At 47.7% G+C, this 23,563-nt stretch overlaps 2 protein-coding genes across 5 annotated transcripts in view; one reads left to right on the top strand and one right to left on the bottom strand.

Annotated features, from left to right (window-relative positions):
- Positions 1-1,937: 1,937 nt before the first annotated feature.
- LOC144582297 (uncharacterized) lies at positions 1,938-3,147 on the bottom strand. Its single transcript, XM_078370543.1, has 3 exons — positions 2,910-3,147; positions 2,725-2,856; positions 1,938-2,619 (listed from the first exon to the last, which is right to left on the bottom strand). Exons 1-3 carry the CDS (start codon positions 3,145-3,147, stop codon positions 2,084-2,086), a joined length of 906 nt encoding a protein of 301 aa, XP_078226669.1. The 3' UTR covers positions 1,938-2,083.
- E2F3 (E2F transcription factor 3) overlaps positions 2,363-23,563 on the top strand; it is a 96,965-nt gene continuing 75,764 nt past the window's right edge. For 2 of the 4 annotated variants that reach the window (XM_035294797.3, XM_035294796.3), the window contains exon 1: positions 2,363-3,060. In XM_035294797.3, coding sequence (XP_035150688.1) covers positions 2,689-3,060 — 372 coding nt within the window. In that variant the 5' untranslated portion in view covers positions 2,363-2,688. Of the gene's footprint in view, positions 3,061-4,032; positions 4,247-23,563 lie in introns of those variants that run through there. The other 2 variants (XM_008993899.5, XM_054253691.2) reach the window with 1 other exon arrangement.

Here is a 23,563-nt window from a genome sequence, read left to right as displayed (position 1 = left end):
ACCAAATACCCTACATTAAAAAAACTTGGGTAAGGCAGAATGATAAATATCCCAAACCAGAATTGCAGGTGTGGGGTTCGAGTGCGAACACTTGCTTTCTTGTGGCTGTGTCGTATTTATCTTACTACAATCACTTGTGCGGAGCTCAAGCCGGGATTCTACGCACAGCCTGGGTCCCAGGCTGTCTCTAATCATAAGGCGCAGGTCTATAATTACTGTGTATGTTGCACCACTCCTCCCTCACAACCCCCACTACTGCCACCAAATGCATGCTGCCAGTGATGTTCTGCAGATGGTAATATCCAAGTAGTGACAGTCCTAGTCTCCTCCACAGGTATACCCATAGAGGAAAGCAACAGTGATGGAACAGGAGCAGGGAAGCTGCTGGTATGTTACACCTCTAGCTCATGCACTTTGAGTACCACTTAATCTGCCCTAAAGATAGTGTCACTTCTGGCTGGGCGCGGTGGCTCACGCCTGTAATCCCAGCACTTTGGGTGGCCAAGCGGGCGGATCACCTAGGGTGAGGAGTTCCAGACCAGCCTGGCCGACATGATGAAACCCGGTCTCTACTAAAAATACAAAAATTAGCCAGGTGTGGTGGCGCACGCCTGTAGTCCCAGCTACTCGGGAAGCCCAGGCAGAATTGCTTGAACCTGGGAGGCGGAGATTGCAGTGACCTGAGATCGCGCCACTGCACTCCAGCCTGGGCAACAAGAGTGAGACTGTCTCAAAAAAAAAAAAAAAAAAAAAAAAATTGTGTCACTTCTACCAGTGTCAACAAATGTTAAGGGCTATGGATCTTCAACTAGCTTGAATGTAAGACTAAAATATTCCTGAGCCTGGTGCAAGGTTTAATAGGACTTTTAACTCATCTGCTTCAGAAAAGGTAACAAGACTAAAATATTAAGGAGTCCAAGTCTGAGATGACACATCTTATCAGGTCTTTCGTAGCATTCTGAGTGTGAGTTTTGGGAAATTAATAATGATGATAACGAAAATCTTGTGAAAGGGCTCAAGGTGTTGCAATCCTCATCACCTATGAGCAGCAGCAATTCAGGAGCTGTTTTGCACGTAACTATAAATTATGAGCTACCCTCTACATATATACCTTTCCCCACTTTCCTGCAGGGGTCTCTTTTCCTGATCAGTCTTAGGAGCAATCTTTAAGACCCATGAATATTTCACCAATTCAGGAGTCAGCTTGACAATCATTTCACATTTTTCTATGACAATTTCTAGTTTACTAAACAAACAAAAACCACTATTTAAAAAATGTTTTGGGATAGGTTTGAGTCGTGTGTTTGCTTCCAGTCAGAGAACTTCCTACAGAACTGAAGATATAAAGTGCCGATGCCCGGGCGTGCCAGCGTTCGTTGGGGGCACGACGTCATCTGGGAAGCGTGTTCTTTTTCGGATTACTGCTTGGAGGATTAGAAACCGGCAGATCAGTTCTAGGTTAGCCCTGATTAACTGCCCTGGGTGTTTCTGGGCCAGAGGGAATGTATGCTGGATTCAAACCAATACTCGTTGTAAGATAAAAGAGTTAATTTTTTACTTTACCCCTATCCAGGCCAATAATGAAGGTATTGGGAATGATCTGGAATTTTAACTGGTGCCCGCAACCGCGTCTGCTGAACCTTCTGCCCCCACGATTCTGTCTGCCCACATGCTTCTGTCTATCAGCCCCGGCCTCGGGATCAGCTCTCGCCTTGTCATTGGTTGGATTTCAGGAAGGGAGAAGCCCACGATTTAAAGGGCTCCTTTTCCACCTGCCAGGCATCGTCCTCATGGTCCAACTTGCTTTTGGCATATATTTGGAAGAATCTCCTGCTGTTGTTCGTATATTGCACTGACTGGTCAAAGGAAAAAGAGTGTCCCCTTAGTCACCCTGACAATTCCCAAAAGCGAAACTTGCGCTCTAGACTAGATCTACACTGAGTCTGCAGGGCGCTGAGTCCCTGCCCAGGTCAGTAGCTCCGGCCCGGCGGGCGGGCAGGGACAAGGGCGGAGCCTAGGCCAGGCGTGGTCTTCCGTGGGAGAGAAGCAAAGTCTTTGCCCCACCCCCTAAAAACTGCTCTTCTCACAGCCAATCAAGGAGACCTATGCAAATAGGGTCCCTGTCACCCCGGTAACCATAATGCCCGGCAGCCAATGGAAACCAGCAAGTCGCGGCCCTGCTCCACGATTGGGAGTGAATTAAAAAGATAGAGGCCCAATGGGCTGTGGGAACGGTCCTCGGCGGGTTGAGGGGCGGGGATATGCAAATATGGTTTGAAAAGCCGGCGGGAAATCTGAGTTTCGCGGGAGGACCTTGGCGCGTAAACCGTATCCCTTCATTCATTGTCAGCAGCAGCTTCCTGGAGCCATTTTTCAGCTGCCGGCCGCAGCACCCGGGCTGCCGCCGCCGCCTCGCAATCCGTTGCATCGGCCGCCGCCGACGCCTCCATCCCCGATTGGGGCCCGATATCCGTGCGACCGGGACCCTCCTCTCTCCAGAGCCCCGATCATTTTTGGCCCCCGGGGCCTGTGCGGTGCGGAAAAATAAAAAGAAAAGAGAGAGAGGGGGCTCGGAAGCGCCGGGCGGGGAGGAGAGAAGGAGAGACTTGGAAACTCCGACTGCAAATAATAAAGAAATTGAAAAAATACATTAATATATCGTAACACTAAAAAGAGCAGGAGCGAGAGATGAGAAAGGGGATCCAGCCCGCTCTGGAGCCGTACCTGGTGACCGCCGGGGGTGGGGAGGGGGCGGCTGTCGTCGCCGCCGCCGCTGCAGCCTCCATGGACAAAAGGGCACTGCTAGCCAGCCCCGGCTTCGCCGCCGCCGCCGCCCCGGGCGCGTACATCCAGATCCTCACCACGAACACTTCCACCACCTCCTGTTCCTCCTCCCTCCACAGCGGCGCCGTCGCCGCCGGCCCCCTCCTCCCCAGTGCCCCCGGCGCGGAGCAGACCGCCGGCAGCCTCCTCTACACCACGCCGCACGGACCCTCCAGCAGAGCCGGGCTGCTGCAGCAGCCACCAGCGCTGGGACGAGGCGGCGGCGGCGGCCCTCCGGTAATACCCTTCCACCCCACCGTCCCCAGCCCAGGCGGGAGGTGGGCTTGCACCGCACGGGTCGTGGGCGCGCTGCAGGGCGAGCATCGTGGGCCTCGGGGGCTGCCCCTCCGGCGAGGGTTCATTGTTGACCTGAGTGCTCTCCCCCGCGCCAGGAGGGCCGGGGGGCTCGGCCAGGCGCGCGGGGCGGCGGGGGTTGCCTGGGCGCGAACCACCTCCAACACTCCAAAACTTTTCTCGGCCCCCCCACTTCTTTTCCTGCACTTTTCCCTACCCCCACTGTCCCTTCCCCTCCAACTCGAAGCTTCCTCTTTCTCGGGCGTAGGAAGGGGTCACGCCCCGGATGGAGAAGGGGGTGGGGGAGGGAGTAGTGAACCGGGGTGCTGGGGGCTCCAAGGGGTGGAAACCGGGGGACCCTTGGGGTGCATGCCCTCAACCGGCCTCGGAGGTCCGTTGGTCGCCGGGGGTCCCTGCGGCGTGCTCCGAGCGCAAGGGATTGGCGGGGCTGCGCTTGACACATTTTAGGATCTGTAACTCCCGGCAACAAAGGGGCTGGGGGAGGTGGAGGGGAGTCGGGCGTGGGGGAGGTGGGGCTGGAAGCCGGGTGCGGACTGGGGCGTGGGCTCTCTGGGGTGAGGGGCTCGCAGGCTGGCGCTCCGGCCTGGGCGCATCCTGGCGGTGGCAGCGGCGGCGCCCGCGTGGCCCGAGCGCCCAGGCCTTCCTCGCCGGGCCCCGGGCCTGCCCTTGACCCGCCTCTCCACTTGCCCCTTCCTTCCCCGCCCTGTCCCCCTCTCCGCCCCCCGGCGACGGAGGGCGGGGGCAGCCGGGTTCCCGTCCCGCCGCCTGGGTCTGTCCCTCTCTCCCGGACCCGCCGGTGACGTTTCGCACACGTGCGCGGAGGACGCGCCTGTGACTGGGGAGGAGGCGGCGGCGGGAGGGGGCGCTGGAGGGGGAGAGGGGGGCACCCACTTCCTCCTGCTCGCCGGCTCCCTGGCCTGGGACGGTCCCAGCGCCCTCGCACCCGTCCCCGGCACCGCCACCCTCCCTCTCCTCTCCCCACCCCCCCACCGGCGCCCGCCCTCGCCCGGCGCCGCCGGTCTCTTCGGCCCTCCGGGCCCCCTCTCCAGCCGGTCCCCCACCTCCCCCTGGAGCTAGGCTGGTTTCGGAAATGCCCTTACAGCAGCAGGTTAGTGACCGGGACGGCTCGGGGGCCGCCGACGCCGCGGGGGCACCGAATTCTGTTGGGGGCTGGAGCGGTGAGGGTAGGCGGTTGAGCGGGGTTTTGGAGTGGGAACGGGGGGTTGGGTGCTCGAGGGAAATGAGTAAGCAAGAAAAATCTAACTAAGTAAATGCCCCGGCCTCCTGTTCTAGGAACCTCGGAGCGGGAGTGCCTGCCCCAGGGGGTGGCTGTGGTGTTTACGTGGATTTTTTTTCTAGGGGACGAATGGATGGGCGATAGAAAACCGGAGGGGGCTTGTCGCCAATGGCCGAGTTGAGCTCTGTTTTCTGTGTTCTTTCCCTTGTGCTGGAGGGGGAGGGGGGCGGGTCAGAGGGTAGGGTGTCTGTAGGATTCCCGGGCCACCCGCCACCCCCTCCCTTTGTCCCTGTAATTTATAAAGCGCCTTTGAGAGATGATTTAGGTCAGTATGCGGCTTCTCTTTTTGTTGGTACTAGAAAGAAGTGTGGCCCGGAGGTCTCCCCCTTTCTCCTTTTCTCGCCTTCATTCCCTTCCTCCATGCCTCTGGGTCTTCACCCTCGTGGTGAGGCTTGGCCTCCGCGGGGCTAGAACCGAACCAGACTCAGTGAGATCCATGGTAGCTTGATCATACCAGGCGTGGACCTCACCTTGTCTCAGCTCCAAATGGGTTTAATTTTTGGAGAATCAAGATTTTGCGGGACTCTTTAAGAAAGTCAGCACATAGGCAGCTCTTAGGGCAGTGGGATGGGTTTGGGAATAATTAGGCGTTTTTAAATTTCCTTCCTGTGCCCAGTTTCTCCCCAGGTTCGATCTTAACTGCTTTCAAGCCCCGGAGATACTCGCTGGGCATGTGTGATGTAGTCCTAGTGAAAGCAGCTCATCGTTTTTTAGTGACGAGGGTCTGCCAGCAGGGGGGAAACGGAGCGCTGTACCTGCTTACACGTAACAGCACCCGCTGTGCTGGGTTTTCAGTCACAAGGATATGCCATGCTTGTATTAGCTTCAGATACTCTTACTGACTTCACCTAAGCATGTTTGGGCATATTATAAGCATATTTGACCCCTGCACAGTTCTGTTACTATTTCATAAACCTAACCTTAAACAACCAGCTATTGACATACTTCTTGGGTTAGATTCACAGGTTTATGGGGGGTAGTTTGATAATGGAAAATTATAAGACCATCAAATGGCTTTTTAAAAAATCTCAACAATGCTTGTTGCGCCAGGTCTCTAAGACTACCTTTCTAGCCAAGTTTATTATATATAGTTCATTGCATTTAAGTATTTAAAGTATACAAAATTATCCTCACCATCTTCCAACTTATTTCAAAACTTTATGCTCCTGACATGAAATTATTACTCCAGGAATAATATCCTTTTGAGTTTGTGTGCACACAAAATATTTTTTATTACAGGAATATAAATATTACTTGTATACATATTCAGAAATTTTTTTTATATAAGATTGCAATGTATGCTGAATCATTGGTTATTTACCCTGTTTTTGGTTTTTTTTGAGATGGAGTCTTGCTATGTTGTTCAGGCTACAGTGCAGTGGCATGATCTCGGCTCACTGCAACCTCCACCGCTCGGGTTCAAGCAATTCTCCTGCCTCCGCCTCCCGAGTGGCTGGAATTATGGGCGTGGTGGCGCGCACCTGTGGTCCCAGCTACTCGGGAGGCTGAGGCAGGAGAATCGCTTGAACCTGGGAGGCAGAGGTTGCAGTGAGCCAAGATCACATCACCGCACTCCAGCCTAGTGACAAAGTGAGACTCCCTCTCAAAAAAAAAAAAAAAAAAAAGAGCAGGCCGGGCACGGTGGCTCACGCCTATAATCCCAGCACTTTGGGAGGCCAAGGCAGGTGGATCACCAGGTCAAGAGATCGAGACCATCCTGGTCAACATGGTGAAACCCGTTTCTACTAAACATACAAAAAATTAGCCGAGCATGGTGGCGCACGCCTGTAGTCCCAGCTATTCCGGAGGCTGAGGCAGGAGAATTGCATGAACCCAGGAGGCGGAGGTTGCGGTGAGCCGAGATCGCGCCATTGCACTCCAGTCTGGGTAACAAGAGGGAAACTCAGTCTCAAAAAAAAAAAAAAGAAAGCAATTTCTTCTGGGTGGATGTAGGAAATTTATCTAGTCAATGCATACAAAGCCCTAAGCACTGAGTATAAAGTTTGATTTAGTGTTTTTCTTATCAAAATTATATTAGACTTCCACGTAAGTTTTTGAATTTTGAATTTTGTTGATAACTCTTTCCCTAAGCAGGAACGAGTGAATGGGGAAAGCTAAGTGACTGGCTGAGCAAAGACGGTCTGAACACTCTGTGTCCAAGGAGAGGCTGAAAAGTCTTCAGGTGGCCAGAGCTGCAGACCTATCTGGTTCTGATCCCAAGTTCTGTCTCAAGAATATCTTAAGAATTTAACCAGAAGCAACTTCTTCACCTTTTTTTCAATGGGGGGAAAATATGAGTACTACTTTCCCAGTTGTAAAGCATCTGTTATTTACAAATTGTATGTCTATTGGCAAATAATCTCTCAACTCGGTTTCTTCTTCTGTAACATAGGGACAATAACAGTGTCACCTTTAAGGTTCTTTTGAAGAGTTGAATATGATAATGCATGCGAAATGCTTAGCACAGTGCCTGGCAAGAAGTAGACACCCTGGGCAATTCATACTTATTATACAGATGTTAATTTTTTTCTCATTTAGTGAAATAGTGTAAGGCCAGGTGCACTTGGTCCCTTTGTTGACATGTATAAACAGAACTGTTAAAAAAGACTTCAAAGTGATAATGTAATTAATTATTTATGCCCAATTAATTTGGGCTTTTAAACATATAAAACATGGCCATCCTAGGGGTAAAATAGGGGCATTTCAGTAAGACATGCCTATATAGAGATAGTGATGTTGACCGCCAAGCATATGCCTTGAATTGTGACAGGTTAAGGCCATATTGTCCTCACTTTTTTCCCTAAGTTGTACTGTCCGTGATTCCACAGCCCTGCCAACTTTTGGGTGCAGTTCATGCTTAATGGCTTTTGTTAGAGCTGAACTCTCAATCTTCACCATGTCAGAGACATGCATTACATAAATTCCATTTTAGTTGGGGAACTGTTGGAAATGCTGGGACTCCAGAGAAACCATAGTCAGAAGTGCTATTCAATGGAGCAGACAAGGCTTCATCATTTTCTGCTGCTGCTTCTAAAAAGAAGCTAAAATGATTTTGTTCTAGAAAATTCGGGATCTAGCAATGTAAGAGATGAGGGCCTGCCACAGTCATGGCAACCTACTGATTATACTTTGGGAAAGAGCCCTCAATGCTTGAAATTTTCATCTAAGAATGGAGGAACCATAGGTGCTATTTCAGCAGGGTCCCTTTTCCTGCACAAGTATAAAAAAAGCGCTGGGTTCCTGTGGTTCTACACTCAATAATCTTGCTTCTGCTGAGATAGATGGTTGATGCCAAGTTTATGCTGGGAGACAATTTTTAGTCACTACATACCCCAAAATGGAAGTTTTAATATAATGTGGTGCCCAGACTTGGGCAGTACAAATAGCTCCACTATAATCAGTACCAAGGGCGCCACTCTAATCATCCTCTGAAACAAAGCACCCTTAAATATGGCACTGAGTTGAAGAACTCCAGATTGTGAACAGGAAAGGATTTTTTTATTTTTCTATAAATCACCGCCTTGTGTATTACTTGGAAGAGTGGGTTCTTAGATTAATGTTGGGCTGTGTAAAGTGAACGTGAAAACAGAAAATAATACTCTAAGCCTAGACATGAATAAATAAAAATACCTGGAGACTGAGAGATGGGGTGAAAGCTTCTACTGTGCTTTCTTAGAAATACATAAAGCAGTCGTTTGCCTTTCACTCGTGTGTCTTTAATGCCATCTGCAAAGGTATTTCATCCCTACCTTTAACCTCTTTCTTAGGGACTTGGACTCATTTGGCAAATAGCTTCAAGTATTCATAGTTAACTTTTTGGCTGGTTTTCCTAACAACCTGATTTAACAATTATTCCATTTGTAGGAGCAGTTTACACCTACTTTCCCAAGCTAACCAACTTCGATTCCCTTTTAACCATCTATTTCTATTAACACTAACTAGGATGAGTGAAAACCAGTTGCCTATGCTCACCAAGTCCCTGATAGATTTCCATGAAACCACTTGAAATGGTGCATCGTTAAGAAGGTAGATTTCAGAATTTTGTTTCTTAAAGAGGGGGAATGTCCCTGAATTCTTTGAGTTACTAAGTATGTGGTTTAATGTGTATTTTCATTCTTGTTATTGGTTTTAACAGAATGTTTCAGGGACTGTGTTTGTAATGGCTAAAAAGCATTTTTTCTACTAATCATTTTTCATGAGGCTTAACAAGGGAAGATAACTGGGAAAGAGGTAAATAAAGGAAACCACTAATAGTATCTTCCTTCCTCCTACCCTGACCCTCTCTCTGGCTTCAAAAAGTGACTAGGAAGATGTGTCTTTCACGGAGAAAAGTTACACAACAGAAGGTACTGAAGAGCAACAACTGTCTTTGGAGAAACCTGAAGAGGAGGGATTATTATAGGGGGATAACACACCTGGTTTTTGTGTCACTAAGAGGGAAACTGGTTTATTTTCTGCTCACGCTTGTTTCAAGCCCTCTCCTCTAAAAGCAGTGTGTTCTGGAATTCAAGAATGCATTCTTTCCCCACCGTATTCGTCTACAATATAACTTTTTAAAAATAGAATTTTGCCCTCTATTACTCTCCTATCCAGTGCAATATAACTTTGGAGGAGAAGTGATAAAGGCCACTGCTTGCCAGATGATATCACAAAGCCCAGATGCACTTTGCTTTGCTGAGTGACACAGGTCCCCACTCAGCTTTGTAAACTAAGGCAGGGGGTTATGTCATCTCGAGGTGGAGAGCAGTGAGAATTGACTGCTGATGGAACAGGAAGGGGATAAAAAGAATAAAAAATAAGTGACTTTAGTCTGTTTTCTATTACCGTCGCCCAACTGGGGCCATTTGTATGGTCCAGACAACAGTTGTAGAACTTGACAGTCCCTGAGAAGGATACTTTAGGTTGGCAATGGGTGATAGTTGGTATTTATACTGGTCGTGAAATTGTAATATTTGAGAGCTGTAAGCCACCAGGGTCCTCATCTACCCAATCCCCTTCATTTTGCAGGAGAGGAAATTCAGGCCCAGTGCTGTTAAATTACTTGCCCAAGGTCACAGGTCTTTGCTAGTGGCAAAGCCAGAACTGAAACTGGAGACTCTTGAATTCTTAGAAGCCTCATTCACCAAGAGAAGGTTAGCTGTGTCTCATCAGGGAAAATTGGGGTGTGTAGAACACATTTTAGATTTCCGTCAGGAGTGGTTACATTTTTGTTTTTAAAGGTGCACATAAAGAAGTGTCCTTTAAACAGCTGGCTGTGGAGTAATGACCTATTCCCCAAGATACAAAATAAGCAAGGCTACTTTGGATGTCAAATGAAAGGGAATTCTTTGAAAAATGAAAGAATGACTGACTCTTCAAAACATGATAGTAGTATTTTTAAAGATTTATTTGATATTTGCAGATTTTTCTTCTGTGATATCATTTCTGTTACTCAAAAACGAAAACACGCTTTATGGAGAATAGAATGGGAAAGGGTTTTTGAGACTTTCTAGCGGATAGACAGTGCCCCTCTGGTAGTAACAGGGAGTTTTGTCCTGGGCCATCCGCGTCCTGAGTGAGACTGTCATGGCTTCCGGAGGTCCCCAGCCATTGAACAAGGTGTTCTTCCTCTGTGGTTAGCTCCACGATTTCTGGTTTAGCAAAGCGGGTAATCAGTTAACTCTTTCAGTAGAAGTTGTCATTCCTTTGGCCAAAGCTAATTTCCTTAAAATGCCTTCTTTTCCTTTTTGGAACTGAGAAAGCTTATAAATAGAATTGCTTCAATCCCTGAGGCCTGAAAGTGAAACATAATCTAACGTGGCTGTAGTGCACTGACTGGTGAGGGACAGGGATATTTGGCTTATCTGTAATCCACAAACCAGAAAGGTGTCCAGTGTAGATACGGTCTAACAGTCAGTGAAGCTGATTTCCTCCGGAAAGTTTTTTGGCAAAGTAGGGTTTGTCTTAGAGACTGGAGGATTGGAATGCCTTGGGTCCTCCCAGCCACTTGCTCTTGACTTGCTGCTGAGGAGAGCTTCTCTCTGCTCTAGTTTTTATGATCCTGAAGGGTGGCAGCTCTGGACTCTGAGAATAGCGGGCAGTGAACTCAGGACCTATATATTTTTATTCCACTCTGCCCTTCCCCATTTCTGATGCTTTAGGGCTCCATTTCTGATACATAAGCAGAGCAGCATCCCTGAGGCCCATGCTGCCTCCTGTGTGCCTTTCTGCATCCGGCAGCCCCTTGGAGAGGAGGTGGCTCCTGTGTTGATTACCTGCACTCTGTCCTACAGGGCACTGAGGGGCAGCTGAGTATAAGGTCAGGCCACTTAGCCTGGAGTGAGTGCCTGTGTTCTTGTCCTGGCTCTCCTAGCCCTGTGACTTTGGGCAAGAAACTTGGCCTGTTTTCATTTCCTCCTCAGTAAATTGGAAACAACGGTAGTATCTACCTTATGGGGTTAGGAAGTTGAAATGAGTTCTTACTTGTAAAGTGCTTAGACCAGTGTCTGGCATGGAAGAAGGATTATGTGTTAAGTAGAAACATGGGGAATTGCCCTTACCTTCCACAGCCATCTCATGGACTGTCCTTTTGTGATCTATTGTCTTGGTTTTCCCTTTTTTTTTTTGAGACCAAGTCTTGCTCTGTCGCCCAGGCTGGAGTGCAGTGGCGCGATCTCAGCTTACCCCAACCTCTGCCTCCCAGGTTCAAGCCATTCTCCTGCCTCAGCCTCCCCAGTAACTGGGATTACAGGTGTGCGCCACCACGCCCGGCTAATTTTTTTGTATTTTAGTAGAGACGGTCTTTCACCATGATGGTCAGGCTGGTCTTGAACTCCTGACCTCAAGTGATCCACCCATCTGAGCTTCCCAAAATGCTGGGATTACAGGCATGAGCCACCATTCCTGGCCTGATCTATTTTCTTAAGTAGCCCTTACTGTTCATTTTAGCCCATTGCCCCTTCCTAAAAATGCTGATGAGGGAAGGAGAGGCAAACCGTGGAATGGCTCTCCCCTAATGCAGTCTTGAGGGTCTGGGGTCTTTGTATTTCTTTATAAGCTGCCCATTGACTTGGGAGAAAGAACGGAAGAATAAGCTTCTTACAGCAGTACTATCAGTAGTGATAGTGTCATGAATAAAACCTTTATTTCCGTGATTAAATGTGTTAATAAAGTGGCACTATTAGCATGAATGACACTATTAACAGAATTTCACTTCTGTACAGTAAACCATGGCTTAAGACTGAATGGCAAGAATCAGGGTGTCTGGGCTCCTGGGCCTGCCAGACTCGGAGCCCCTGCCAGTGTGTGTATATCGAGGCAGGGCGGGGGGGTTGTCTTGTTCTCCAGAGACAATGGAGCCTGCCTCTGGGCCTCCCTTCCTTCTCATCTCCTCACCCCTCCTTTTTTGTTGTTTTTTGAGATGGAGTCTTGCTCTATCGCCAGGCTGAGTACAGTGGTGCAATTTCAGCTCACTGCAACCTCTGCCTTCCCGGTTCAAACGATTCCCCTGCCTCAGCCTCCCGAGTAGCTGGGACTACAGGCTGCGCCACCATGCCCGGCTAATTTTTTGTGTTTTAGTAGAGACGGGGTTTCACCATGTTGGCCAGGATGGTCTCGATCTCCTGATCTCGTGATCTGCCCACCTCGGCCTCCCAAAGTGCTGGGATTACAAGCATGAGCCACCGCACACGGCCCACCCCTCCTTGTTCATGTTATGTCTGTTCCTTCCCCTTCCCCCTCACCTTGCCCTCGGCCTGGCTCTTAGAAAAAAGCAGACTTGCCGCCTTCAGTATCTGCTTCCCGGACTTACCAAGTTAATTACCACCTTTTCCTGGCATCGAGGGATGGTGAAATCTTGCCTTTCCTGTCTTGCTTCCCATTCACTCGGCTGTTGCAATGGTGTGGTGACGCCGGCTCTGGTGTTTGCTCTCGGCTTCTCCCTCTCCACCTTGCTGCTTCTGTTGCCCTCTTCCCACTGGCCCTTGAGGCCCACATCAAGGGAAGGCGGAGGCACAGCCTCCCACCCCCCCACCCCCCCCACCCCCGTTTCCCAGGGGCTTGGGCGCTCCCTTCCCTCAGGTTACTGCTTCTTCCCCGTAGCACCTCACGGGCTGCCTTGTATCCTAATCATTCATGCTGTTGACTTACTCCTCCTCCAAACCTGTAAGCTCCAAGAAATCGGGCTGGCTGGCTTCTTCATCACGTGGTACCTGCAGTGCCCGCCACACTGTAGACTCCACCTGAGACGAGGCGTGTTCCTTAGACACCTTCCAGGTGCTCGGCACCCCATTAGCCCTGCTGGGGTGCAGAAGTATGAGGTGTGAGCCGCCCACTCTTGACTTTACAGTCTGTTGAGGAGACAAGCTTTAAACACAAATCTGCAAGGAAGACTAGACAGGCGGCCGGGAGAAAACAAGGCTCATCCAGTCCTCAGTTGTGTGGTGTGGACAGGAAGTGCCGGAGGAACAGGTGAGAGTCACCGGACTCCAGCTGGGCCGTGAGACGGGGAGTCCAAGGATCCCGTGGTTGTTAATCTCAGAGCACATTAGGGCCCACACTTGACTCTCCTGGGGCGCTTTTTAAAAATACTGATACCTAGGCCCCACCGAGACTAATCAGAATGTCTGGGGGTGAGACTAAGACATGGATTTTTTTGAATGTGCTCAGTTGGAACCACTGGGGTTGGTGGAAAGAGAAGATTGGGGAGGCCCTTCCTGGCAGGGAGACAGAAAGCTTGGCCTCAGGGGGCAGCATTCTATGGGGAAACAACGGGACCGAAGGTTGGATGTGTTGGCAGAACTGATCTCGAATTGGGGTGCCTTCCTAGGCAGGGAGGAAACGGGGGGTGGGAAGTTTGAGTGCTGTGGGGGGTAAAGAAGAAACGTGCTATCAAAAGGAGGCCTTGGGAGCTGGTCGCAGGCAGTGGCTGCCTGAGGGAATAGCAGGCCCAGAGTTTTGCCAGGTCTTCAACCTTCTCAAAATGCCTCAAATCTACCAGTTTTAAAATGTTGGCTCAATTTAAAAGGAAATTGCACAGGCCAAACAAAATAGGTCTCTTGGCCAGATTTGGCTTAAGGGCTGCCACTCTGCAGTCTCTGGTCTATGGCATAATAATAGCTAATGTTTATCGAGTGCACTAAACTAAGTGCTTTCCTCACATTAGCACATTATCCACGTAACAACCTATGAAGTGGGTAGCATTATCATCCTTGTTCTACACGGGGAGACAGACTGCCAGGGGTTAATGGCCTGGCTCAGGGCTCCACTAATAAGTGGGGCAACTGAAATTAAACCCAAGGAGCCTGGCTCCACAGTCTCAGCTTATTCGTAGTATTTGTCCTCTGTGGTCTCTGGCATCGTATTAAGTACTAAAAATCCAAGATACCTGTCAAAAAGAAAGAATCCCGTGTTCCTCAAGTTTACCTGATTGCCTGTAGCCCTCGTTTCAGATGCAGATTCCCTAGGCTCCATCCCTATCCTCAATCAGAGAAGCGCTAAGATCTTCTGATGAAACATTCGGAAGCACCACTAGTTGAGCACAGGGAAAGGTTGTTGAAACTAGATTGTCCAGGTGAAGGCAGGAGCCGCATCCACGTGCATTGTACTCATCCCAGTACTCAGCTCAGCTGTTTCTCGGTTGGAGGGAACAGACCTGCAGACTCCAGGGCCCCAAGTCTCTTGCTCGGTCTTGTGGTTCCAAAACCTGTGGACTTCCAGGTTGTAGCCAAGGCAAACCGTACAAAGATGAGTCACCCAGGCCGGGCGCAGTGGCTCACGCCTGTAATCCCAGCACTTTTCGAGGCTAAGGCAGGTGGATCACGGGGTCAAGAGATCGAGACCATCTTGGCCAACATGGTGAAACCCCGTCTCTACTAAAAGTACAAAAATTAGCAGGGCGTGGCGGCACATGCCTGTAATCCCAGCTACTCGGGAGGCTGAAGCAGGAGAATCACTTGAACCCAGGAGGCAGAGGTTGCACATAGCTGAGATTGCGCTGCTGTACTCCAGCCCTGGTGACAGAGCTAGTCCTGTCCTCCCCCCAAAAAAGACGGGTCACCCAAAACTTAAAAGACGTGAAACAAGAAGTGGCTCCCAAGCAATTGTGACTCCAAGCTCAGGAGGTCATAGTGGGCTTGGTGGCTGCACGCAGGGCACCGGTAACAGCTGGGTACCCTTGAGTCATTTTTCTGCCTTAAGCATAGGAAAGCTTTTCATTCTGTCGGGTCTAGACCGCCTGGAACACAGGTAACCAAGTGGACCGAGCCAGAAACGTGAATCAGGGGACCAGAGCACACTCTTTAGGGTACAGGTGTTACAGAGCTGATGAGTCTGGAAGCAGGATGGCAGCAGTGATGGTGTGAAGGGCAAGTTAAGGGAGAAGAGAAGTACAAGACCTTTGACTCCCAAATGTTTTACTCCAGGGGCTAGAAGGATGGGTGAGGCCATCTTCTCTGTCTGGGATGTGCACCGTGTAGAAGGCATGGTTAGTTAGAATGGATGGGGTGCTTGTCAGTGACACCATAGGCCATCCGGTTTTGTGGGGGCTGAGGCTGAGCACTGGAAATGTGACTTTGGCATAGAGGTTATGGTGGAAGTCTTGGTGAACAGTAGCAGGCCAAGACCCAGTCTCCTTAGCTTACACATGAAGGAAATTGAAAATGGTGCCACAAAAACCTTTCGTCATTTTCACTTCTCCCTCTGTAATATGAAAACGAGACAAATTCATCAGGTTGGTTTTTGGGGATTGATACTGTCAGGGTTTGCAGAGTGGAGCCATCGGATGTTATTTATTACATGCTTCACCCCGTCTCCCAGCTGCCATGAGAAAGCCTACAGTTTGCAACCTCACAAAGCAAAGAGCCAGCTGGAGAGTGCTGTGCGTCCAGAAAGGTCCTGTAGTCATGTCCTGAACCAAGATAGCTCTTTTTGCCATGATTTCCTACACTCTCTGATTTTGCTGATTAAAAAAAAGAAAATCTTCAATTTATTTTCTTAAGGTCTAGCATCCTAAAGTTTAGACATATGAGCCTTTGAATACTCCTGTGGAGGAAAGGGCCATGTAAATTCTAAGTATCTCTAATTGATTTTTAAATACGTTACTTGTGTTTAAACCCAATTTGCAACACCCTTTTCGTTGATTAATTTTGTGGCTATGTTGGGTAGCAAGATTTGTGGCAATCACACTAATCACATAAAGTTTCCCTCCCTTCATGTTGCTGCTTTCCTTTTTAGCATCTCAGACATCCCAATTCTAGGAAGAGTCTATAGGAGGCAAGGGTTTCAGCTTTGGAAACCTGTGCGTACCACAGTGGTGTGGTATGGAAGGCGTGTGGCTCCAGAAACATGCTCTGCCAATTACCAGTGTGTGACCTTTTATAAATTACATCCATGAGCTGTAGTTACCTAAAATAGCGATCCTCTCTCTTGCACTGGCTGGAAGGATTAAATGAGATACTGTTTACACGAAATGTACCTCGTGTTCCTTAGTTCCCTCCCCACCGCCACTCCCCATGGTAGGAACTCTGGCGTACTCATCAAATCTGAACTTTCAGCATTTTCGCCTCCTTCAGAGAAAACAAACCTATGGGACAGGCTCTTACTGAATACCCACTTTTGCGCAGAATGCAATTCCTGATACTCTGGGAGTTTCAGAGGCTAAGATGTCCTGGCCCTGGCAGAGTTCATCAGGAGACAGGGGAGACGACACATTTTCTTCAATAACTAAGAAAAGAAAGGACAATGAAGACCTTAAGGATATAGAAAGTTTCTTAGGCATCCAAACTTGAAGGAGTGGACAAAGGAGGTTTTACGCTAAAACAGGACCTCAGCACTCTTGACATTTGGGTCAGGTGCTTCTTTCTGGTGCACAACTGTCCTGGGCACCGTAGCAAGTTTAGCAGGATCCCCGGCCTCCACCCATCTACGCCTCCACCCACCTACGTACCAGTAGCATCCCCAGTTAACAACAACTGAAATTCTCAACACACTGGGGCGGGGCGTGGTGGCTCACGCCTGTAATCCCAGCACTTTGGGAGGCCGAGGCGGGCGGATCACCTGAGGTCACGAGTTTGAGACCAGCCTGACCAACATGGTGAAATCCTGTTTCTTCTAAAAATACAAACAATTAGCCAGGCGTGGTGGCACATGCCTATAATCCAAGCTGCTCGGGAGGCTGAGGTAGGAGAATCGCTCGAACCTGGGAGGCAGAGGTTGGGGTGAGCTGAGAACGCGCCACTGCACTCTAGCCTGGGCAACAAGAGCGAAACTCTGTCTCAAACAGAAGAAAGAAAGAAATTATCTTCACACTGTCTTGAAGGAACAGCAGAAGAGGATATCATGTTTGCATTTTCTATATATAGTACATATTTAAATTTTGAAATATGGTGTACATTTTAAAAGCCGTGGATTTCTCATGGCTGGATTAACTTTGGAATGCCTGGCCATCCCATGGCACCCCAGAGCTGGGCTTCGCTGCTCCCACTGTTAGTAGTGCTCAGTGCAGGCCACCTAAGCCCTGTCTTTTTAATGAACAGGCGTGGTGTTAATTGGCTGCCGGAATCCTCTCTAAGCTGCAGAAGAAAGGGTCAAAGTCTGCAGTTCAGGGAGGAAGTTTTGCATTTATCATCGACTCAACTGGGTAATTAAGAGCAACTTTCTGCTCAGGATCAACTTCTCAGCGTGGTTTTTTTTTTTTTTAAGATGGAGTCTTGTTCTGTCTTCAGGCTGGAGTGCAGTGGTGCCATCTTGGCTCACTGCAGCCTCTGCCTCTTGGGTTCTCAAGCGCTTCTCCTGCCTTACCCTCCCCAGTAGCTGGGACTACAGGCACCTGCCACCATACCTTGCTACTTTTTGTATTTTTAGTAGAGATGAGGTTTCACCATGTTGGCCAGGATGGTCTCGATTTCTCGACCTCGTGATCCGCCAACCTCAGCCTCCCAAAGTACTGGGGTTACAGGCGTGAGCCACCGCGCCCGGCCTCAGCGGGGCTTTTAAGGCCACTTCCCAGTTAGATGATTTGGCCACATCCCTTCCCCCCAGACCCTATTTCCTCGTCTCTTAAATGAGGAAAGTCGTGGTTCTGACCTCATGGCGTTACTCTAAGGTTTGAATGCAGTAATGTGTGTGGAGCGCTGCCTTCGTCCCTGGCCGTGTGCTAAACACTGATGTTTGTTGTCTCCGTCACGTATATTGTTACGGTGGTTGTCACTGTCGTTAAGCTGGGCTTCCCTTCCAGGGCAGATGAGCCCTGAGCAGCCATTCCCGTCGTTGCTGGTGCTTCTGCAGCTGCTCTCCTTGCTCACCGACACCCACGCTGGCCCCGTTTCAGCCGCAGGGCCCACTGAGTCACTTATGTAGCAGGTATGGATTGAGCTCCCAGCATATGCCAGCCACTGTTTTAGGCACCAGGAATACAGCAGTGTTAGAACAGACAAAATTCCCTGCCTTTGTGTGGCTTGTGTCATAGTCCACGAAGATTTTGCCACATCATAAATACCCTGGTCTTATCTTTGATGGACTGAAAATACAAAAATTAGCTGGCCGTGGTGACGTGCGCCTGTAGTCCCAGCTACTCGGGAGGCTGAGGCAGGAGAATTGCTTGAACCCAGGAGGCGGAGGTTGCAGTGAGCCAAGATCATGCCTTTGCACTCCAGCCTGGGCAACAGAGCGAGATTCTATCTCAAAAAAAAAAAAAAAAAAAAAAACAATGGTTCTTAGGTATGTGGGGCTGGACCAGCAGCATTACTTGGGAGCCTGTTAGAAATGAGTTTTCAGGTTGTACTCCAGACCCAATGAGTCAGAAACTCAGGACTGGGAGTGGGCAGCACTTGGGTATGGCTTAACATGTCCTCCAGGTCACTCCAATGCACCAGTTTGTATGTCACTGTTTGGGAAAAGAAAGATGTAGGGGGAAACGCAGACCCTAATTGGGCTGTGGTGTCATATAGTGCCATCCAATAAGGCGTTGCTCATCTCATGAGATTCTAGTAGCATCAGAGTTTACAAAGGATAGTCTTAAGTACACTGAGACAGTTAAAACTAGCAGTACCCTTTGATCTCTCTCCTGGGCCTGGCCACCCCTCCTTTAAATGGGAGGGCTTTGAGAGGCCTCCTGAGTCCCATAGCACACAGGACTCAAGTCACAGAAATTCTTAGCCTTCCCTGGGCTTTTCCTTGCCTGGTATGCAAGGAAGTTGCTTTCCCCACTTTTCTTCAGACTTTTGATATGTTTGACGGTTACTTTTTCTTGTCATTCCTTCAGTTTTTATTGTCTTCTTACCTCGCATCATTAAAAAGTTGTATAGCTTCAGTCAAATTGCCAACTGGTTGGACAAGGCTTATCTGGAAATGATACGGTAGCTCTCCTTTGTATGTCTGGTAATTTGGGTATTTAAAGACACAGTGAAGAGTAAATGAAATGAGAGATCATGGGAAAGCATCCAGCACTCGTGCAGTTTCCCCCATCCCAACTCATTATAAAAACCAATAAAGGCATTACATAGACACCACGATTCTTTGTGTGAAAAGCTTGGATTACATACAGTCTGAATGAGTGAATCCCATGATGTACATTATAACCAAAATAATAGAATCCAAAATCTTATTACTTAACCTTAAAAAAAAAAGTATAATTAAATACACTTTTAAATGTAAAAAAAAAAAGTTACTTGATTTTTATTTCCTTATAATGGATTTTTTTTAAAAAGCCCAGATTAGATTGGCAGAAATACTTTTATTTCTTCACTAGGTGAAAGCCCGGGTGTGCTTATAAGTAACCTGTCCATTTAACAGCCATCATTTAATTCACAAACACTCGTTAATTACAGCCGTGTTAAAAAGGAGTGTTTGGGATGGTCTGGTAGTTCCTTCTGAAGAAAAACTATGTCTTGAAAATGCAGATGAAAGATTACCAGCTTCTGTTATATACAGTCCAGGTTTGTCTTGGTGGTTTTATTCTAAAAATATCTCTCTGACCGTCGGTGGTCATTGCCTCTCTTTCTGTCTACCTTCGGCCCAAACAAGTTCTGGTTATAGTGAACATTTTAAGTTTGCCATTTGTGGTTGGTTCTGTTGCAGAGGCTGGGAGCAGAAGGCAGGCAGTCCTAACTTTCTCTTTTTTTTTTTTTTTTGAGACGGAGTTTTGCTCTCGTTACCCAGGCTGGAGTGCAATGGCGCAATCTCGGCTCACCGCAACCTCTGCCTCCTGGGTTCAGGCAATTCTCCTGCCTCAGCCTCCTGAGTAGCTGGGACTACAGGCATGCACCACTGTGCCCAGCTAATTTTTTGTATTTTTTTAGTAGAGACGGGGTTTCACCATGTTGACCAGGATGGTCTCGATCTCTTGACCTCGTGATCCACCCACCTCGGCCTCCCAAAGTGCTGGGATTACAGGTGTGAGCCACCGTGCCCGGTGTGTTGAGCTCTCTTGAGTCTTACTTTTCATTTCTTATAATATGCAAATAGCAGTGTTAAAATGGCCAGCCACTTGGCTGTCAGTTTTAGCTAAGGTGGGTGTCTTGCAATTTTGGCCCCATGTGTAGCATATTGTCACTGTCATTCACCCAGGTGTCCAGTTCCATGTCTCTGGTGTGAAACACTGAATTTGCTTGTTACCTTTCTTTGTTTTTTGTAACAAAATACTTGTTTTTAGTACCTGCTTGTTATTTTTTAAAAATTAAAAATAGGAAGTGGAGTGAAAATGAAAACACTTTCTTCATTCCCTCTTAATTTTGCTCCCTTTCCAGAGATAAGCACAATTGTGGCTTGGCCTTTCCTTTTCATAATCATTTGCAAATCTACATTTTATTAATATAAAAGGAAAAATGATTCAAAAATGCAAAAGTGCACATCATGGCTTGCCAAAGGTATTTCCATAGGGAGAATACCATATCTGCATGTATCCATGCTCCTTATTCTTTGTAATAGCTGCACTGTCTCTCGGATAGATGTGCCAGAATGTGTTTAGTTATTCCCATTCGATGGTCATTTCTGTCATTTTTCATTTTAGCTGTTGCTGTTATAAACAGTGCTACGTTGTGCTTGTGTGTATTTCTGTAGACTACATTTCTAAGTGTTGAATTTTTATATCACGGGGCATGTATATTAAAATGCTGATAGATTAGGTAGGTCCCAATTACCCTCCAAAAAGGCCGAATCAATTTATATTCCTACCACAAGTGTAGAGAGTTGCCTGTTTTCTCGTACTTTTTCCAACACTAGGTAACATTAGTCTTTTTGCAGTTGTTGCTCATGCCAGATAGTACCTCCATTCATTCATTCATTCATTCATTCATTTAGACAGTTTCACTCTGTTGACCACACTGAAGTGTAGTGGTGCAGTCTCGGCTCTCTGTAACCTGTCGCCCGAGCTAAAGTGATCCTCCCTCCTCAGCCTCCTCAGTAGCTGGGACTACTGGTGCATGCCTGGCTACTTTTTGTATTTTTTTGTAGAGATGAAGTTTCACCATGGTGCCCAAGCTGCCTCCTTATTTTAATTGTGTGTTTTTTTCATTATTGCTGCGGGTACCACCACCACCGCTACTATTACTGCTACTGACTAAGGCTGATTGAGTGTTTTTGTGAGTCAGGGATAATTTTAAGCACGTCACATGAAATTACTAATTTAAACTTTAACATCTCTAAATTGGGTGTGATTGTGGTCCACAGTTTATAGATGATGAAAAAGGCAGATTAGTAAATTTAAGTGTCTCTGCCCTAATTTGCATTTCTGTGAGTGGCTTCTTTGAATTCTTTATCATTTTTGTGTCCAAGGCTATTTACAGTTTTCTTACTGAATTACTAGAACTTTTAATGATTTATAGATGTTGGGCTTTCTCTGGTGTGTGTGCATGTGTGCGTAGTAAATACAGGCACACCTCAGAAATACTGCAGGTCTGATTCTGGAGCACGGCAGTAAAGTGAATGTCACAATAAAGCAAGTCACGTGGATTTGTTGGTTTCCCAGTGAATGTAAAGTTTACACTATACTGTAGTCTCTTCAGTGTGCAGTGGCATGATGTCATTCAAAAACTGACGTACATATCTTAACTTTAAAATACTGTATTAGCCGGGCGTGGTGGCTCACGCCTGTAATCCAAGCACTTTGGAGGCCAAGGCAGGCAGATCACCTGAGGTTGGGAGTTCAAGACCAGCCTGACCAACATGGTGAAACCCCGTTTTAAAAAAAAATAATAATAAAAATACTGTATTATACAGAATGCCAGCGATCCCCTGAGCCATTAGCGAGTCGTAATCTTTTTGCTGGTGGAGGGTTTTGCCTTCACATTGAAGACCGTTGCTGTTTAGGGAAGAAGTCATTGAACGCTGGGGTGGCCGTGGCAAGTTCTTAAAATAAGAAAAAAATTAAGTCTTCCACATTGATTTTTTTTTTTTTGAGACAGAGTCTCGCTCTGTCATCAGGCTGGAGTGCAGTGGCGCCATCCTGGCCAACTGCAACTTCTGTTTTCCAGTTTCAAGCAATTCTCCTGCCTCAGCCTCCGGAGTAGCTGAGACTACAGGAACGCACCACCATGCCCGGCTAATTTTTTGTACTTTTAGTAGAGACTGAGTTTCACCATGTTGGCCAGGATGGTCTCGATCTCTTGACCTCGTGATCCACCCGCCTCGGCCTCCCAAAGTGCTGGGATTACAGGCGTGAGCCACTGCGCCCGACCTGACTCTTCCTTTCATAAAAGATTTGTCTGTAGTATGTGATGCTATTTGATAGCATTTTTCCCACACTAGACCTTTCAAAATTGGAGTAATCCTTTCCAAACTCTCCTGCTGTGTTAGCCACTAAATTTATGTAATATCCCAAATCCTTTGTTGTCGTTTCAGCAATGTGCACAGTATCTTCCATCTCAAGAAACCGCTTTATTTGCTTATCTGTTGGAAGCCATTCCTCATCTCTTCAGGTTTGGTCATGAGAGTGTAGCAATTCCGTCTCCTTTCATTCTAGTCCTCTTGCCACTTCCACCACATCTGTAGTTTCTCCACTAAATTTTAAACCCCTGTCATCTTATGAGGGTTGGGATCAACTTCTTCCAAACTCCTATTAATACTGATATTTTGGGCTGGGCGCAGTGGCTTGTGCCTGTAATCCCAGCACTTTGGGAGGTAAGGCAGGCAGATCACCTGAGGTCAGGAGTTCGAGACCAGCCTGACCAACATGGAAAAACCCCGTCTCTACTAAAAATACAAAATTAGCCAGGCATGGTGGCACATGCCTATAATCCCAGCTACTCAGGAGACTGAGGCAGGAGACTCGCTTGAACCTGGGAGGCAGAGGTTGCAGTGAGCTGAGATCGTGCCATTGCACTCCAGCCTGGGCAACAAGAGCGAAACTCTTGTCTCCCCCCCCAAAAAATGGATATTTTGGCTTTCTCCCATCAACCATGAGTTTTGATATTGGCATCTAGAATGGAGAATCCTTTCCAGAAAGGTTGTAGTTTACTTTATCCAGATCCTTCAGAGGAATCACTACTGATGGCAGCTATAATGTTACAAAATGTATTTCTTAAATAATAAGATCAGAAATTGAAAACGACTCCTTGATTCATGGGCTGCAGAATGGACGTTGTGTTACCAGGCATGAAAACATTCAATCTCCTGTACATCTCCATCAGAGTTCTTGCGTGACCAGGTCTGCTGTCAGTGAGTCGTAATATTTTGAAAGGAATCTTTTTTTCTGAGCAGTAGTTTTCAACAGGGGGCTTAAAATAGTAAGCAATGCTGTAAACAGATGTGCTGTCATTCAGGCTTTATTTCTTCACTGATAGATCACAGAGTAAATTTAGCATAGTTCTTAAGGGCCCCAGGATTTTTGAAATGGTAAATGAGCGTTGGCTTCAACAGAATGTCACCAGCTGCATTAGCCCCTAACAAAAGAGTCAGCCTGTCCTTTGATGCTTTGAAGCCAGCCATTGACTTCTCCTCTCTAGCTATGCAAGTACTAGATGGCATCTTCTTCCAGTAGAAAGCTGTTTCATCCACATTGAAGATCTGTTTAGTGTAGCCACTAGCTCTTCTGAAGAACCTGCTGCTGCTTCTGTATTCACCTTGTACCTTTATGACATGGAGAAGGCTTCTTTCCTTAAAGCTGATGAACCAGCCTCTGCTGCCTTCCAACTCTGCAGCTCCCTCACCTCTGAA

Source organism: Callithrix jacchus, chromosome 4 (genome assembly GCF_049354715.1).
Source record: "Callithrix jacchus isolate 240 chromosome 4, calJac240_pri, whole genome shotgun sequence".
In the NCBI taxonomy this organism is placed as follows: domain Eukaryota; kingdom Metazoa; phylum Chordata; class Mammalia; order Primates; family Cebidae; genus Callithrix; species Callithrix jacchus.
This window is presented reverse-complemented; position numbering and strand designations above follow the sequence as displayed.

What these genes read in the sequence shown, in the direction of transcription:
- LOC144582297 (XM_078370543.1), bottom strand. Translation starts at nt 3,147, where the DNA reads ATGCTCGCCCTGCAGCGCGCCCACGACCCGTGCGGTGCAAGCCCACCT. An exon ending in GGAGGGGGCCGGCGGCGACG is followed by an intron (nt 2,857 to 2,909) that starts GCGCCGCTGTGG and finishes GTTCGTGGTGAG; the next exon opens with GATCTGGATGTACGCGCCCG. An exon ending in CCACCCCCGGCGGTCACCAG is followed by an intron (nt 2,620 to 2,724) that starts GTACGGCTCCAG and finishes TATTATTTGCAG; the next exon opens with TCGGAGTTTCCAAGTCTCTC.